A 17885-nucleotide genomic window follows, 5' to 3' on the forward strand; every position below is an offset into this window, starting at 1 on the left:
TAGATCAACGAACAATCTTTTTAACTGAATCAACACATGATCTTCCTAACTAGACCGTCGTACAATCTTCTTAAATAGACCACTTAAGGGATCTTTTCAATTATATCATCACATGATATTCCTAACCAAATTTTAAAATTAATCTGTTTAGCTAGACCACCAAAGGAGTCCAATTAAAGAATAGTACTTTATAACCCAAGGGACTTAACTACAACGTGGAAGTCCATTAAGGATTTAAGATAGTACCTTTGGATATCCTACTATGAATCCCTCATATGAGATATGGAAGATTCTATGAGGATTTGGATATTGAAAATTTGGATTACACAAAAACACATGACATAAAAGAAATCACATAAGCACATAATCACATAATTATTTAACTCGACCTTTATTTTGTAAATTTTCTTGTTAAATTAAGCACACGAGTATTCAAAGCACACCAGGAATCCAATCCGTGAATTCCGTTTGGCACTTTAAATATCTTCAAGAATCTAATTATGAAGATAGGAAGATCTTAATAGGAATTTATCTTTGTTTCTTAAAAAGAAACGAGTATTTAAGATTTTTGGGGAGATCACAAGTGATCATAAAAATGACAGAACGACACGAGTAGTTTGTCTTGGTGTCGGCATCGAAGGATTGTATCAAACATTCACACAATCGTATCAGTTTTGCAAAATAAAAATTGAAACAACACATTTTATTTATATAACAACTGAGTCGATTTCAAACATCAAAAGATAACAACCAGGGAATTTCAAAAGACTAATTGTTCATTGTTGCATCATTGTTTGCATTTGCCTCATTTATGTTGAACACTCGTCCACGCGCTGGATTTGCGTTAACAAGTCTTGGGCAATTGTTTCTGTAGTGAGTAAGGTTACCACAGTTAAAACATGACCCATGTGGGATTCGTTCTTGAACGGCAGCAGGATTTGCAGCAGCTTAGTTTTGGTTGGCATAACGGCAGGTATTGATCAAATGTCCGAACCGCCCACAGTGGGTACATTTGTGACACTGCTCTTGCTCCAGATGATGGCAGTTGCATTTGTTGCACATAGGTGCGGTACCAACATATTTTTTTCTTTTGCGAGGTTGGGCTGGCTGGTTTGGTGCAACCTGATTGTCTTGAGCAGTTATGGCAAAATTTTGAGAAGCCTTGCACTTCTTCTTCTTGGGTGTCTCGGCCTGTTTTTCCTTCGGTTCATCTTAAGCAGTCTTATCAGATGGTCTTGGGTCCCCCTTTCGAGAAAGCTTACCCTTCCTGATATGGGATTCAGTCGGGGTGGCAGACAGTTCTATGGCCTGTCTGACGGTAGTAGGGTTGCTGCCCGTAACGATATCCTGAACTAAGTCAAGAAGACCATCGATGTACTTTTCAATCGCCTTTTCCACAGGCGTAACCATGGCAGGAGATAACAAGCTCAACTCCTCATAACGGTCAGTATAGGCTTGATGTTCACCACAGTCTTGCTTTAGATTGTCAAATTCCCTTTTCCAACGTCCTAAGCTCATGACATGGACAGAACTCTTTCATCATAAGAGCACGAAGCTCTTCCCAAGTTTGAGCTAGATCCACATCAGCACCCCTATCACGCATCACCCTGTTCCACCATGTAAGAGCACGCTTCTCAAACACACTAGATGCAAACTCAACTTTACGCTCATTCGGACATTGCACATGCCTGAATGTGCTCTCCAAACTTTCGAACCATTGTAGGAGCGCGGTGCTCCTTGAGACCCAGAAAACTTCAAAGGTATAGCAGAGTTGAAAGTCTTGAAATTGCACTGAGCGTTGTTGTTGTTATTGTATATCTGATGGATCTCGTTTACTATGCCCGGAAGCACAGCAGCCATTTGCTGAGAGACAAGGGCTGCGATTACTTCATTCATTTGAGGCTATGCTTCTCGTCGAGGAGGCATCATCTAAAAAGGACAAGAAAACATGAGGGGAAACAAGTGAAATGGCATTGGGTAAGAATATGATGTTACAATTACTGACCAAAAAGCATGGGTGATGGTCATTTGTTCGAACCACGAAGCAAACAAATGACACACAAAAGCTGAATCAAAGTAAATAGGTCTTCATAATGTATCGCGAAGACATGCTCGCCTATAAGTGGACACTCACCCCAAGAGTTCCCAGGTAAGAGTGACTGGTCCGATACTGCGGATTTGTACGAACACTCTAGCCTTAGACAGAAGACCCAGGGTACAGGCACCCACCCTTCCAGTTTGCACGTGTTCACATTATTTAGACCCAAACTTTGACGAGATTTTGAAAACTTAGAAGGTTCAAAACCTAGTAATCAATCATCCTAGAACAGATGATTAGTTTCAAAGCGGAATCGAAATTTGTGTTCTTATTGTGGTTGTCACCTAAGAATAAGTGACGGTATTGTTTTAAAACTAAACACAAGATAACTTGTGTTAGGGTCCTAGGAAGGTTATAGTCTAGGTCAAAGCATTACTAATAACCTAATTCCCTATAACCATTGGCTCTGATACCAACTTTTCTGTCACACCCCGACCACGTAAAACAACAAAACGTGGCGGAAACGTCGGGGAGTGTTGTAACAGAATCATTGTTTCACAACCATGGATTAAATAATTTCGGTTTATTGAATTATTGAACTCATTGTTTTATTACAAATCAGATAAATACAACTATTAAGAGAAAAACTAGGAATATTGTAAAGCAAAAAGAGGGAGTGTTCGATGTTAATGCAAATACCATGAGGAAATTAAGAGAGTAATTGTAAAGTGAAAAGAGGGAGAGTTTGATGTTAATGTAAATACATCAATTTATCAACTTGTGATTTTTTCGTATTCAGATTTTTTTTTTAGTTCATTGTAATTTAATATTTACATAAGTAATGGAACGTTTCTTTGATTTCAAATTTTACGTCGACATTGTTAAATATTATATAATTTACTTTGAATAACCCGTGTTAATTCAACACAAGAAAAAATATACTCACCGGGTGTTCTCAATGGACTTAAAGTTTCAGGCTTGCCCAATCACATGTTAGTGCTAAAAGTTGGTGTGCCAGATATGTTATTACGTAACATTGACCAACAAAATAGTTTATGCAATGGGATAAGGTTAAAAGTTACAAAATTGTATAACTGTGTAATAGAAGCTGATAGTCCAGGAAACGTCGAGTTTGACGGAGCTTTGGTCCCGAGATGATCGGTTCGGTGATAAGAAATGAGTAGAAGATAGAAACGACACCGAACAATCACTTATAATCTGGTTTCTATTAAAATATGAAAGTTACATGCCCGTGAAACCAGTTGGACAACATGTCCCCTTTAGGATCCAAAAGCTTGTCCAAATGGGAACCCCACATCCCTATTGGGTTGGCTTTGGGCTATTCTTTTAATTCTAATATGAAATTATAGAATTCAAATTCAAAAATTCGAATTCGGCTGATTTAATTAACTGGGGTTACTAGATTAATAAATAATACTTAGGATATAAATTATATAATTTGAATTCGAATATGTTCGAAAATCATATATTATGAATTAACTGTTTTTTTATTCCATTTGCAATTGACACTTTTGGTATTCTTGCGACAGAGGTTGTGGACCTGCTTAGTCGAGTCCAAAAGGTCATGCATAGTAATGTCATGACCTCAATATCTATGAATGTAGTTTTAAAAGACTTAGTTTTTTTTTTTTGGTAAAGAGTTACCCCGGTGATTCTATTAAAAAACAACCGCAATTAAGTACAAGTAGTGAGGATGTGTTCCGCACTAATTCATAAAGACTTAGTTTTGCTATTCAAAAAGGGGTAGCGGCGCAGCTTGTTGCCCGTTTACCTTCCATGTAATTTCTTATCAAGATTAGTATGTATAAAAAATACATTTGAAAAAAAAAACATGTTCATATATAAGGTACATAACTAAGAATCAGTTACAATTTATAACCTAAATTTGCATATTTCAAACACTCAAAAGTTGTTTTTGAGTGCATTTGCCACATTGCCATGGAACGTTATCACGAAAAGAAAAAGTACACTAACATTGTCCAAAATGAAAGATGATGTTAATTGGATTGTTACAATTGTTGGTGGAGGTGTGAAGTGCATATTGTTTTTAAACTATTATGATGTCTAGCACCGACAAACATGGGGTTCAAGGTCCAAGAGATAGAGCCCCTGGCTACTACAACACATCACGGCAAGCTATAAGACAAGTCTTCAAGTACATGAAAAGAGCGTGGATTATGGTTTACAACTTTACATATATACCTTGGGGCATATTTAGATGTAAGTTGGATCACTAAAAGTTGGTTCTTTCCAGGGGGAGGTGGCATATCATGGGTTTTAAAACCCATGGCATTATAGCCTAGTGGTATCTTAGGGGTGGGATAAGACTTATGATCATTTGGTCATAGGTTCGATTCCCACAAAGGGGGTTTTCCCAGATTTATTGGGTTTCCTCCTGAATTGGTGTATAGGCGTTATTGCCTAGTGGAGATGGATATGATCGGGTGGTTCTGCTGGTGGCACGATGATACTCCAGTGGTCCGTCAGTGATCCAAATTTGCCGTTCAAAAAAAAAAAAAAAAAAAAAAAAAAAAATATCATGGGTTTTAAAGAAGCAATCTTACAATAGAATTTGGGAATATCGGATTTTAATAATCTCAATTATTCGTAGTTGGTCATTAACAGTTTCAACTTTAAAAATAACGACTGCCAGTTCTAACTTTTAACATATTGGCCTCCAATGGACCCTAACTAACAGAACCCTAACGCCGTTAGTCTCCGGTCGCCGGAAAAACGTTTTTTTGGCCGGAAAAGTCAACATTATTGTCCCGAACCTCTTTGTAACCTTATTATGGACCTTTGAGAACCTTTTTCTAGTAAAAGCCCAAATTATTAGAATAGCCAGAAAACTCCTTTTTCGCCGGAAAACTCAACTTTTTGGTCGGAAAACTCAACATTTTTGTCCCAAACCTCTTTGTAACCTTAGATCGGACCTTTAGAAACCTTTTTCTAGACAAAAACGGTTTTCCGGCGATCGGAGACTAACGGCGTTAAGGTTCTGTTAGTCAGGGTCCATTGGTGGCTAATATGTCAATAGTTGGGACAGCCCGTGATTATTTTTGAAGTTGGGACTGTTAACTGCCAACGATAAATAGTTGGATTATAAAATATTCCTAGAATTTGTGGCATTGGAAAGAGACTCGGTGGTTAAGGAATATCACCTATTTCAAATGTGTTGTGATAGGGATGATGCTAAGGCTGAAAGAAAGCCTTTCATTCCAAAATCTTAACTAGATAGAGATAGTTTGTTTTAAAAAAAGCCTTTCATTCCGAATTCTTATTTAACCAGATAGAGAGGGCACATAATAATATCCTTATTTATTTATTTATTTATTGGGTAGTAAGTATAGATTTAGATTTAGGTAAGTCCATTTTTTTTACTATTTTAATTTTGTATATGGTTTTACTAGGTTATAAAATCGTGTATTACACGGGTTAAATAAATAAATTTAATGTACTAAATAATAAAACAATATATCTTTAAAAACCTCCTTTATTGCATAGTTTAAACAAATGTAATCTAATATATTAAATAATAAAAAGTTATATTTATAAGAACCATATGTATTGTACGGGTTGAATAAATGTAATTTTATATAACAAATAAAAAAGTTATATCTTTAAAAGCATGTGTATTACACGGGTTGAATAAATGTAATATTGTTTAGCAAATAATAAAAAAAAATTATATCTTTAAAAACCCTTGTGTATTACACGGTTGAATAAATATTATTTTATATACCAAATAATAAGAAAATTATATTTAAAAAAAACTAATTTATATACTCGGTACGCGATAGATATGGTGATTACGGAGATAATTATTGAAAAGAAGATAAGGTGGTCAAACGTGTTATTCAAGAAACAAATAAGCAACCATTTGAGTGATAAAATATAAATTTTATTTAAAAAACCCTTAAAAATTATGTAATAAAATGAATATAATATTTTTTTTAATAATGAAAATAAAAATAAATAAATAATATATTTTCACAAAGTTTGATTTTTGTGATAAATAATTTGGCTATTTAAAAATCTCTTAAATTAACAATTTAAATTTAAGGATAATATTTTATTAGAAAGTAAAGTATTTTATTCGACATTTAAAGTAGGATAAGATTTAATATTATTTTTTTTATTTAGTTAATATAAGATAGAAAAAAATATATGATTGAATAGTTGGGGTAAAAGAAAACTAAAAATTGTAGTTGTTATATAACATGTTAGGTAATATAAACAATGAAGATAATATGATATAGAAAATCAAATAAATGATATTATAATGAGAAGTATACATTAAATTTAAACTAAATAATAATTGTCTATAGTTAAGTAGAAGAGATTAAACTAAATAATATTTAGTACGAGAGTTGTCTATAATTAATTTGAAAAGATTAAAGTAAATAATATTTATCCATAAGAGACGTGACAAGTGTACTCAAAATAGTTGTTTTATTATATAGTATAGAATAGATATAGATTATTAAAAAGTTAGAGGCTGTTTGTTTACCTCTTAATGGTTCAGATCTCTTACTGATTCAGCACTTAATGATTCAGACTGTTTGTTTCACGAGTAGATGTCTGAATGGTTCAGACATTTGTCTCTGAATGATTAAGATTATACAGAGTATAAATGGTTAAAGACCTCTAATCTGAATTGGTCAGACATCTGAACGGTTAACATTATATAGGCTCTTAATGGTTCAGACCTCTTACTGGTTCAGCACTTAATGGTTCAGACATCTTACTGTTTCAGGCTTTCAGCACTTAACCACCATTCAGATGTTGCCAAACAGCCCCTTACTCTTGTCTCTGTTACCTAAGAAAAACAAAAGAGAAAATGTTTATATGTTTGTTTCTGGATGCAGGCTACAAGGTTTGCTGGTCAGGATCAGATCGGATTCGGGTTTGTTTGTCATCGTTCTCCAGGAAACTGGAGAGTTGTTGGAAAGGTGAGCTGATTAAGGAGAAAATACAACGCATAATCAAACATTAGAGTTATTCGAATACAAATTAGTACCTACATAAAGAGTCAAATCCGACCAAAATACAAATGTACTAGACAGAACATAAACGTTTCACAAACAATAATACCATAACAAGCACTGAAGTAACAGGGTTAGATTTTAATGCCGTATCGGCAAGCGGTCTCCTTTCATTGGCGACGGCGTGAAGCGGTCTCCTTTCGTTTGAGATGGTGTGAAGCACCCACAAAGACGACGCCGTCTGCTTTTTCCGCTGTTGCTTTTTCCACGCCGAATAAAATCACGCATAATCACGCTTTTGGTCCTTGAAAACCGGCTCTTCCCTTTGCCTTTCTTTTCGTCAAGTGCAAGCAACACATACTGAATCTTCTGAACCTCCAGTTGCACCCTTTTGATCTTCTCTGAGCTTTTCCACGTCTCTTCTTGCTCCACCCACGCTGCTAAACTCGGGTTTTTCTCGATACTGGCTGTCGATTCAACGTTCACGTTCACCAGCTGTAAGATGGTCTCTTCAGCTTCTTCTAACTGTTCTTTCACTGTCTCGTAATCGACCCCGGTTGGTTTTTTACTCTTTTTGACGGTATCCATTCTTGTTGTTAGATCTTTCACTGAAGTCTCGAGTTCTGCAAGCTTTTGCGCATCGGATTTGAGCCTGTGCAAAACCTTTCCTTTTTGGGATTCTTGATTTGGTACTTCCAATTTGTCGACACCGAGATCTTCAATCTGTGGCTCGTATGGTAGTCTTCTCGACTTCTTTTCGGTTTCATACGCTTCGTGGGCTAGTTGCAGTTGCTCGATCATCATATCGTCGCTCCTCAGATACCCTCTTCGGCTCCTGCTTCTGCTGTTTGCGGATGATGATCCATCTGATGCTTGATCCAGCGGGATATCTCTAATCGGAACCCCTTTTCTTGATTCAGAGATTTCGGGTTTAGCTTTCGTGATGTTAAGATTATCTAAAGTCAGATAACGTCTCCCACGAAGCTTTTCTGCCTTGTTGCGTTTTTGTTCTTCGTTGGATTTCGATTCTTCGGTCCCTGTTTTTGCGGGATTTGATTTGATGTTGATTTCTGTGCTCTTCCGACTTGCAACTACGTTTATATCCTCCACGATTACCTTTTCAAGGGCTGCAATTCGCGTCTGAAACTCAAGCAAATCTGAGACTCCGTTTGGTTCGAGTGATTTTTGATTCTCAGTGAAGAACTCGGAATCACTTTGATCATGATGATGAGGATGAACTTTCATTTCCACATCCTCGACCTGCATTCAAACAAATATTCATTATATCGAGCTCGACTCTAAAAATAAGCTCGTTTAATAAATGAACCTGAGATTCCATATTCCAAGCTCAGTTAGAATCGCGAGCCTATTAAACAATTATATTTACAATTATAATAAAAATAACTAAATAATATTTATTATGTCATATATAAAAAATTATAGTTAAATGTAGGTTGATACGGATAAAATAATTAATAAACAATAAATGAGCCAAAACCTGGCTACACTTGCGAGCCTAAACAAGCCTATTTATATATCGTAATTTTAATTCAATATAATAACAAAATATTACATAAATAAAAGAGTAAACTTCCGTTTTGCTCCCTGTGGTTTGGTCGTTTTAACGGTTTTGCCCCAATCCTTTAAAAATAGCCATTTTACTTTTACTCCCTGATCTATAAAGCTTATCTCTATTTCACTCCCCGCCCCTAACGCCATCCAATTCTACTGTTAAATCCTGGTCACATGCCCCGCACATGAGGGGCATTTTAGTCTTTTCCCACTCAACTTATTAATTTCCATATTTAATGCTAATAACCTCTGCATCATAGATTCAAGCTCTTCTAATCTAAAACCCTAATAAACTAACAGTACAAATAAAACAAAAATTTGCAGTCATAAAGTGATACTAACCGTTCGTTTCTAGAGGCGATTGTTCATATGTACTACAACTTACACACTCATTGATAATATCCTCTATTTGAGAGCTTCAAACTCTTCTAAAATCCTAACAAATTAACCGTACGTTTCTAGATGCGAGATTGAGAACCGCAAGCAACGAAGCATGACGAGCGTCATGATTTCTGGAATACAACATGAGAACGAGTGGCTGAATAACTCCGGCAGATGCGAATTTGATCGGAGGAAATGTGGTGGCGAATGAGGCTCTGAATCTCTCTGGCGGCCTGAATTTGGACGGTGAGATCTCCGGCGATGCGGTTACTGGAGATTTGATAGTGAGATCTCCGGCGATGAGGTTACTGGCGAATGAGGCTCTGAATTTTGACGGTGAGATCTCCGGCCTGAATGTTTGTTTGTAATTGTTGCGAGTGAATAGGCCTGAACAGAGGATTGTGAAGTGGTAATTTGAGGCCATTTTGTTCTTGTTGTTGAAGTATATCAGAGAATTTGTTAAAGAAACATTAGGGTTTCAGAATTAGGGATGATGAAGTTGTAGAGAGAAAGTGTGTTAGAATTAAATATGGAAATTAATAAATTTGAGTGGGAAAAGACTAAAATGCCCCTCATGTGAGGGGCATGTGACCAGGATTTAACAGTAAAATTGGATGGCGTTAGGGGTGGGGAGTGAAATAGAGATAAGTTTTATAAATCAGGGAGTAAAATGGCTATTTTTAAAGGTTTGGGGCAAAACCGTTAAAACGATCAAACCACAGGGAGCAAAACGGAAGCTTACTCTAAATAAAAATATATGTATTATGCTTTATAATAGAAAAAAGAGTAATTACAAAAATCGTCCTTTATGTATGTCACTTATTGCAAACTGTGTCCTTTGTCTTCAATAATTACAGAAAACGTACTCGATGTTTGCAAACCCTTGCAAGTTATGTCCTTTAGCCTAACTCAGTTAATTTTTTGTGGTTAAATCTGACCAAATGGACCCCACATGAGGGTATTTTGGTCATTTTACTCTCATGTGAGGTCCATTTATTCAGATTTAACCACAAAAATAGCCTCATGTGGGGTCCATTTGGTCAGATTTAACCACAAAAAAAGTAACTGAGTTAGGGCTAAAGGACATAACTTGCAAGGGTTTGCAAACATTGAGTACGTTTTCTGTAATTATAGAAGACAAAGGACACAATTTGCAATAAGTGACATACATAAAGGACGATTTTTGTAATTTACTCTAGAAAAAAGTAATAAAATAATTAACAAATAATAAACGCGCCTTGAGCTCGAGCTTTAAAAAAATTCACCCTAAGCATCAGTTGGTGGTACCTCAGATTTCCGGTTGTTGGATACAAGATTAGCTGCCATGGTGAAAACATTATGTTCAAGAGATGATATATTCTCCTTCAACGAAGCAATAACAGGAGTATACGCAAGCAATTGCGCTTTTAAATCTTCGATTTCTCCCTCCATAGCACTCGCCTTCTGTTTCATTTCTTCGATTTCCTCATCTTTCAGTGCAGTTTCACCTTCAAGATTCTCACAAACTTCAGCCAGCTGATGAACTTTAGTTTCATAGAGAATATCGCGAGTGTTCGATACTTGAAGATCAAAAATAAAAGAAGTGGCCTCAGCATCCCACAACTCGAACTCATTCTCTCTTTCTTGAAGCTCGGAAGTCAAATTCTGTTCGATATTTTTCCGTTCTTCGAGTTCTTCGTGTAACATATCCAATTCCAATCCAAGATTCCCATTCACTTCAATGAGATCAAGATTCTGTTTCTTGACCCTCAAGAAATCATCCTTTACGGTTTCATATCTGTTCATCAAGGCCGTTTTGTGCAACTCTGATTCCCGATACCCAAGTTGGATTTCTTCGAGGACAGTTAAGATCACGGCGTTCTCAATCAATACCCGTTGCTTTTCATCTTCCTCTTTTAGTAAAGACCGCTTCAAATCCTTAATGTTTTCAATGATATCTTCAACCGATATCTTACCGGTTTCGAACCCATGACTTGAACCGATTTCGAGAGACAAAAACACCTGATAAATCCCGAGTCTCAAGTTTTCAACTTCAACTAACAAGAGCTCTTCTTCAACCTGTTGCTCAAGAATTTCAGTCTCGAGCTCGGAAATCAATTTATCTGCCAATTTGGAAGCCGATACGTGTTTCTCGTTTTCAACCGACAACGCGTAGTTCTTTTCTTCAACTTCTTTGACAAACTTGTGTAAGATGAAGTTTTCAAACTGAGCAATCACAGCTTTATCAAGTTCTTCCTGAACTTCTTCTTTCTTCAACTTGCTCTCCTCGTGAAATTCCCGAATATGATTCTCCAAATCGTTTAACCGTTTCTGGTTTGTAATCATGAGATTCTCTCGTTCTTCTTTCTCGACACTTAACGACGATATGAGTTCTAGCATTTGAGAGTTTCCCGACTCTTTTTCCTTCTCGAGAACGCCGTATTTTTCTTCAAATTGGATAAACCGATCCTCGAGAATTTCTAATCTTTTCTGCACGTTTTCCAATTGAGAAGCCAGCATGCTTCTTTCTACAACAAGATTAGACTTCTCGATGTTGAGCAACTCACAAACCTCTTCCAAACCCTTTGATTTTTCTCGGAGATCTTCAAGTTCGGTGTTTGCGGTCGAAAGAGAATCCTCAAGAAGCGTGTTTTGATCCACGAGTTTCTGCATGTTAACCGTTATAACATGTAACTGAGACAAAAGAACACTTTTCTCAAGTACAAGAGCCGATTTTTCAACATGAAGCGACTCGCAGGAACTCTCGAGTTCGTTATTCTTCTCGATAACAGTTTTTATCTTTTCTTCATGCTCACTATTTTTCTCACAGATCTGTTTCAACCTCGAGTTTTCATCCTGCAAACACTTAACTGATGACCCTAATGATTCGGGATCCAATCCAACCAGCTCGAGTTGACTCATTAATGAGTTGTAACTCATATTCAACTCGGTAATTTCATCTTTCAGATTACTGATTTCTTTCTGCATAGCTGTGGATTGACCCAACTGCAATGCTACTTCCTCTTCAAGTTTTTCCTTCATTTGCTTCAACCCCATGAACTCGACTTCCGATTTCTTCAAGTTTTCGTTATCGTTTTTAACTTGTTTCATTTCTTCTTCTAAACCCGATTTGCAAATCTCCAAATCTTTCACCATCTGTAGCCCCTTTTTAAGCTCCATTGCGAGATTCCTCTGTTCTTCTTGAGATCGAGTGTATAACATTTTCAAGGTCTCGAGAGTTGCTTCGACTTGAACATAATGCGTGTGCTCATCTTTCGCATAGCTTTGAAGCTTCTCTAATTCATCATGCTTATCGGATAATTCTCGATCTTTTAACATGATTTTCTTAGCTAAATCACCCGCCTCCATCTTTAAAGATTCGTTTGATTTCTCCAGACGAACACAAATCTCTTCGACGTGTTTAAGTTTTTCTGTACTACTTATAATCTCGCTCGTGAGGCGTTGAACGTCTGATTGAGCAGAAGAAAGATCAAATTCTAACTTGTATGATTTCTCAAGGCATTCCGAGTATAAAACCCGTAACGCTTCTTTTTCTTCGGTTAATTCCAAAAGCGTGTTTTTAAGCTTTTCAACTTCCATTTCGGCTTTAACTTTTAACTCAGAAAACATTTTGGCTTTTTCTTCGGTTTCCATAATCTTTTTCTCCAAAACGGATATCTTCTCCAAACATTTCCCGTATCTCAAAAGACCCGCATCATTTTCAGATTCTAACCTCGTGAGCTTATCCATCAAATCCCGACTTTCTGCTTCCGATTCGGCTGCCCGTGTATCCATTCCGTTTATCTTTTCCTCCAGATCAGATATCGTTTCAAGATATTCCATTTGTTTTTCTAATCCAGATTCCTTTTCAGCCTGCAATAAATGAAGCGTTTCCTTCAACATATGAACTTCTTTCTCCGCTTCACTCGCTTTTTCTTCAAGAATTCTCGATTTTTCCACCGCATGATTAAGTTCTTCATCCGTATTCGACAATTTCTCCAAACTACATTGATACTGAACAAAAAGTTCATCCTTTTCAGCAATCAAATCAGCCACCGCCTTCTTTAATTTCTCGATTTCAAGTTTATCTTTCTCATTGGTTTTCTGCAAGTTTCCTTCTAGAAACAGTTGTAAATCGAAAGAATCATTCTTTTGATCATTAGGATCGATTGAAGACGATGAACCTTCCGGAAATGTGAACGGTTCTTGATCTGGGAAAGCTGCTTGTAATGTTTTTTGAGCATGGCGAAGCTCACTAGTTGCATAATCATATCGTTCGGCTAACGCACGATATGCTCGATAGAATTCCTCAACCAATTTCATGAGCTCGGGGCGTTTCTTGTAGTACATTTCAGCTCTTCTGGCAAAAGAATCAGCATCTTCTTCAATGAGTTTGATCATAGATTTGACTTTGGTATCCATATCTACAAAAACGCATACATGTATATCATCAATACTTTGGAATCCGTATTTGCTAAATACACACGTGGCAAATGGGTCGATTTGGATTATGTTTTATATCACTAACGGGTCGATCTGATGGATATAACTGAAAAGGAAACAGGTCATATGGGTCGAGACAGACAGAAGGATAAAAAAATCATCCAAAATGTATTCATTTTATTAAATATTGCGAAAAAGTACAACGAAACGCGGTCCTATGAGGGAGCCCCCCACCGTCCGGGTTATGTAAAGGGCCTGCTTATTACCATTTCCTTTAAAGAGGGAGAGGGGGGACCTTGCTGCTCACTCCAAGTTCTACACATGTTCTAAGCCAAAATAACTAATAAAATTTAAATCTTTTTATCTATAACTGATTGGTTCTGATAGAACCCAAATATATTGTTTTTATTAAGGAAATAAAAAAAAAAAAAGAGGAAACAACAACAAAATACAAAATTTGGTTGCTTTCTAGAGATAATGAAACCTCAAATAAATCCCAAATTATTCTCCTAATCCCTATTTAGATAATTTGTTTTTATTTGTAACAATAAATTTACCTTTATTAACTTTGGAAACTCTACTATTGCCTATTTTTAACTCAATCAAACCCTAAATAGAGCAAATTCAAAGGTACAATTACAATGAATGAAAAATTTTCACTTTTTACTCCATACAATTAAAATGAACAATCAATAATTCATCAAAAATAGTTAAAAAAAAAACAATTCATATATACCTGTCAGATTCTCTTGAAGCCATTTTGAATTTTTGGGGCTAATGTGGCTGTCCCACCACCAAGAATACAATCGCCTTGATTCTGAATTTAACATACTCATTTGGATCTTGGAAATCTCAGAAAGTAGATCAACCCCAGAATATATATATATTTCTTTTTACTTTTTTTTCAAAAAGAAAGGTGATTTAGCTCCTCAACTCTTACTCTTGGTACCTAAAATCAACAAAAATGGAGAAAAATTAAGTTAATTTATGTTCTTTAAGGGATATTATCAAGAATTAGGTTCAAAATCAAGAAAAAATTAGGGTTTCAGAATAAATCTGAACAAAAAACATGTTTTTTACACAATGACATCTCAAAGGGTGTTTGAAAAAAGAAATAATTAGATAAGATATCATTTTCAAGAAAGAAATCAAATCATTTAAGTACAATAAATTGAAAAAGATAACATCAAATTACTAGCAAAAATCACTAAAATATATTTCTACAAATTTTCCGCAGAAAGCTTAAAAATTTAAACCGAAAATTATTTAAAAAGGGGTAGAACAAACAAACCCATTTACAGAAACCCATTTCACCAGAACCCAGATGAGTTCTACTGGCATTACAAATATAGAAGAAAAATTAAAACTTTAAAAAAGGGGCTTCTTGGAAAAACTAAATCAATGATTTTTAGCAACAAAGATGAAGAAACACTTACAAAAAAGAAAAAGAAATCTTGAAATAAAATGGGGTTCTTGAATCTGATCTGCAGACACAAACCCTTGTTCACCCCTTGAGCGAAAATCACCCCATTTGGTTCTCTGTCTTGAATTTCAACGGTAGGATTTGTTGTATGATTGACTATTGGGTCATCTTGTATATAATTTTATTTATTGCAGACAGTAAGCTACTGTGTGAGAAGGACATATGGACTGTAAAAAGCAAGAGGATGGAAACGTGAAGGCTTCTACTAAATATGTTTAGTTTATTGGGGGTGTGCGAATCTCTCACATAATAATAAATAAATGGTAATTTCATCATTTTGTCTATGGTAAGCATGTTTGGTGCAAAATCATGTTTTGTATCCCCTGATGAATATGATATATTTCTTTTTATTTATTGTGATTGAGAATAGATATGGTAAGTTACGTAGACGGTGGATGTTATATGTTTATATCGATTGTTACTTCTCTTAAAAGTTAAGGATTTAGGTCTTGTTGTTTGTTTAACAAAGCGTGTAATGTGATTCGGCGAGATCCTCGGTTTTGGTGAATGGATCGCCAACTTTCGAGTTTCAGTTTGCGAGGGGCATGAGGCAAGGCGACCCTTTGTCCCGTTTTTGTTCTTCAATGGTATGGAGGGCATCTCCTGTTTAATAAAGCGAGCTACGGACGTCGGTGTGTTTACAGGTTTCAAGGCGCCTATAAACGGTCCGATTATGTCATACTTACTGTTTGCCGATTGTCATACCCCGACCCGCAGCGGAATAAGTGATTGGGGCATGATTGGGTTGATCCAAAGCTTATGACTTGCTATTACGTGTTTTAAATAATCATTAATCTGTATTGAATATTTCACAAAACAAATAAAACTATGAGTTAACTGCCATTTTCATCCCTGTGGTTTGGTCACTTTGGCCATTTCAGTCCATTTTTAAAAAATGCGCCATTTTCCTCCCCGACGTTCTGGAAAGGTGCCATTTCAGTCCAAAAATCATAACCCAGTTAAGTCAGTTAGTAAACAAGGACTGATTGTGTAAATTTGTAACATAAAGGACTGATTGTGTAAATTTGTAACACCACCACCACTAGCCCTGCCACCACCACCACTCCGCTGCCACCGCCACCACCGCCACCACAGCCACCACCACCACCACCACCACAACCACCACCGCCGCCAGTTAAGCAACGACGTTGGATTCCTCCAATCCTCCGATGTATACCGAGACGACGTTTGACGTGGTTCCCGTCGTGAACCTCCGACGACCTCCGTTTAACCGGCGAAAGCTTGAACTCCGACGAACTCCGGTCGTCTTCTCCAACGGCGTTGGATTCCTCCAAACCTCCGATGTTTAAAATCAAAGTTAGATACTCTAACAGTGGCTAAATCGAGGGAACAAGAAAATAAAGAAAGTATACCGAACAAAAGGATAACGTGATCAACTTCTGTTCGAAACATAACTTCCCGAAACAAGATCATCATCACCGTTCATCATCGCTCAAACCTGCAACATCACCATCTTCTCCGGTCATCACTCCGAACATCATTGTTTTTCACCCCTCACTCCGGCGACCACCATCGTTCCGCATAACCCGACAACCTTTATATCTCCATCGCACACCTCGTCGTCGATCACTTTCACCACCGTAGCACCATTCTCCGACCACCCTTCTCATCTCCGGCTAACCTGCAACTCCGGTCACCATTGTTGTCATCATCGGACATCATTCCCGTCATTCATCATAATTACCATCATACCATCATCGGTCACCATTGTTGTCATCATCGGACACCGTTGTTGTCATCATCGGACATCATTCCCGGCTGTGGTGGCGGTGTGGCTGTGGTGGCGGTGGTGGCTGTGGTGGCGGTGGTGGTGGTGGTGGCTGTGGTGGCTGTGGTGGCGGTGGTGGCGGTGGTGGCGGTGGTGGTGGTGGCAGCGGAGTGGTGGTGGTGGCAGGGCTAGTGGTGGTGGTGTTACAAATTTACACAATCAGTCCTTTATGTTACAAATTTACAAAATCAGTCCTTGTTTACTAACTGACTTAACTGGGTTATGATTTTTGGACTGAAATGGCACCTTTCCAGAACATCGGGGAGGAAAATGGCGCATTTTTGAAAAATGGACTGAAATGGCCAAAGTGACCAAACCACAGGGACGAAAATGGCAGTTAACTCAAAACATATGAAATATTTTTCATAACTACTAAACTACATTGATCTGTTTCTTGTTAACTAAGACTCATCCTATGTCCAATCTTCTATTCAAGCATGTTTACCTGTATCATGTGTAAAAGTAGTTTTTGGGTCAACAAAGGTTGGTGAGTGAACCTTATTGTTATTAGAAAAATAATATGTTTAAATTTGGTTTTATTGAGAAAATGTGCGTTAACCAATGTAAGTAAATATGATGTATGTCATATATCAAAACTCATAACACAACCTCAAACAATAAACAAACCAACTAAAATGATTCAATTAAATGTATGCATATTGCACGGTATTATGGTGTGCTAATGAATGTATGCATGTTGCATGATATTATGGTGTGCTGCAAGGTCTAAGCTCAATCAAACGGAGCTGACCTCGTATGATTGGCAACGTCAAGTTCCGCTCATAGGTAATGGGGAACCAACGAGCCTATGATGATGTGATGTCCAAAATGAATGAAATGCACCAAGTGATAAACAAGCAAACAACACATAACACATATACTTCACATAATGGTAATTGCACGTATTTGAATTTGTAAAATGCCTTAAAGATATACGACACGTGATACACCCCAAAAATGTATAAATAAAAAGGAAAAAGGGAGTTGTAAAATTCACTCACAAGTTTGCGTTGAGGATTCCTTGGGAATAAGCACACAATGAATAATAGGGAAAACCGAACGTACGAGAACGATCACCCTAAATACGGAATATCACACGTGAACGATCTAATTATTATTCGCAAGTTAAAATAAAATTCCTAGTATTTATTGTTTACAAATTAATGATTTAGATATTATAATTTATTTCCTTAT

The 17885-nt window shown here is 36.7% G+C and overlaps 1 protein-coding gene across 1 annotated transcript; it reads right to left on the bottom strand.

Annotated features, from left to right (window-relative positions):
- Positions 1–7020: 7020 nt before the first annotated feature.
- LOC110929410 (protein NETWORKED 1A) lies at positions 7021–15182 on the bottom strand. The gene is made up of 4 exons (XM_022172562.2): positions 14856–15182; positions 14156–14368; positions 10285–13400; positions 7021–8304 (listed from the first exon to the last, which is right to left on the bottom strand). Exons 2-4 carry the CDS (start codon positions 14253–14255, stop codon positions 7186–7188), a joined length of 4335 nt encoding a protein of 1444 aa, XP_022028254.1. The 5' UTR covers positions 14256–14368; positions 14856–15182; the 3' UTR covers positions 7021–7185.
- Between the last annotated feature and the right edge of the window lie 2703 nt (positions 15183–17885).

The sequence above is a fragment of the Helianthus annuus genome, chromosome 3, assembly GCF_002127325.2.
Source record: "Helianthus annuus cultivar XRQ/B chromosome 3, HanXRQr2.0-SUNRISE, whole genome shotgun sequence".
Lineage (NCBI taxonomy): Eukaryota > Viridiplantae > Streptophyta > Magnoliopsida > Asterales > Asteraceae > Helianthus > Helianthus annuus.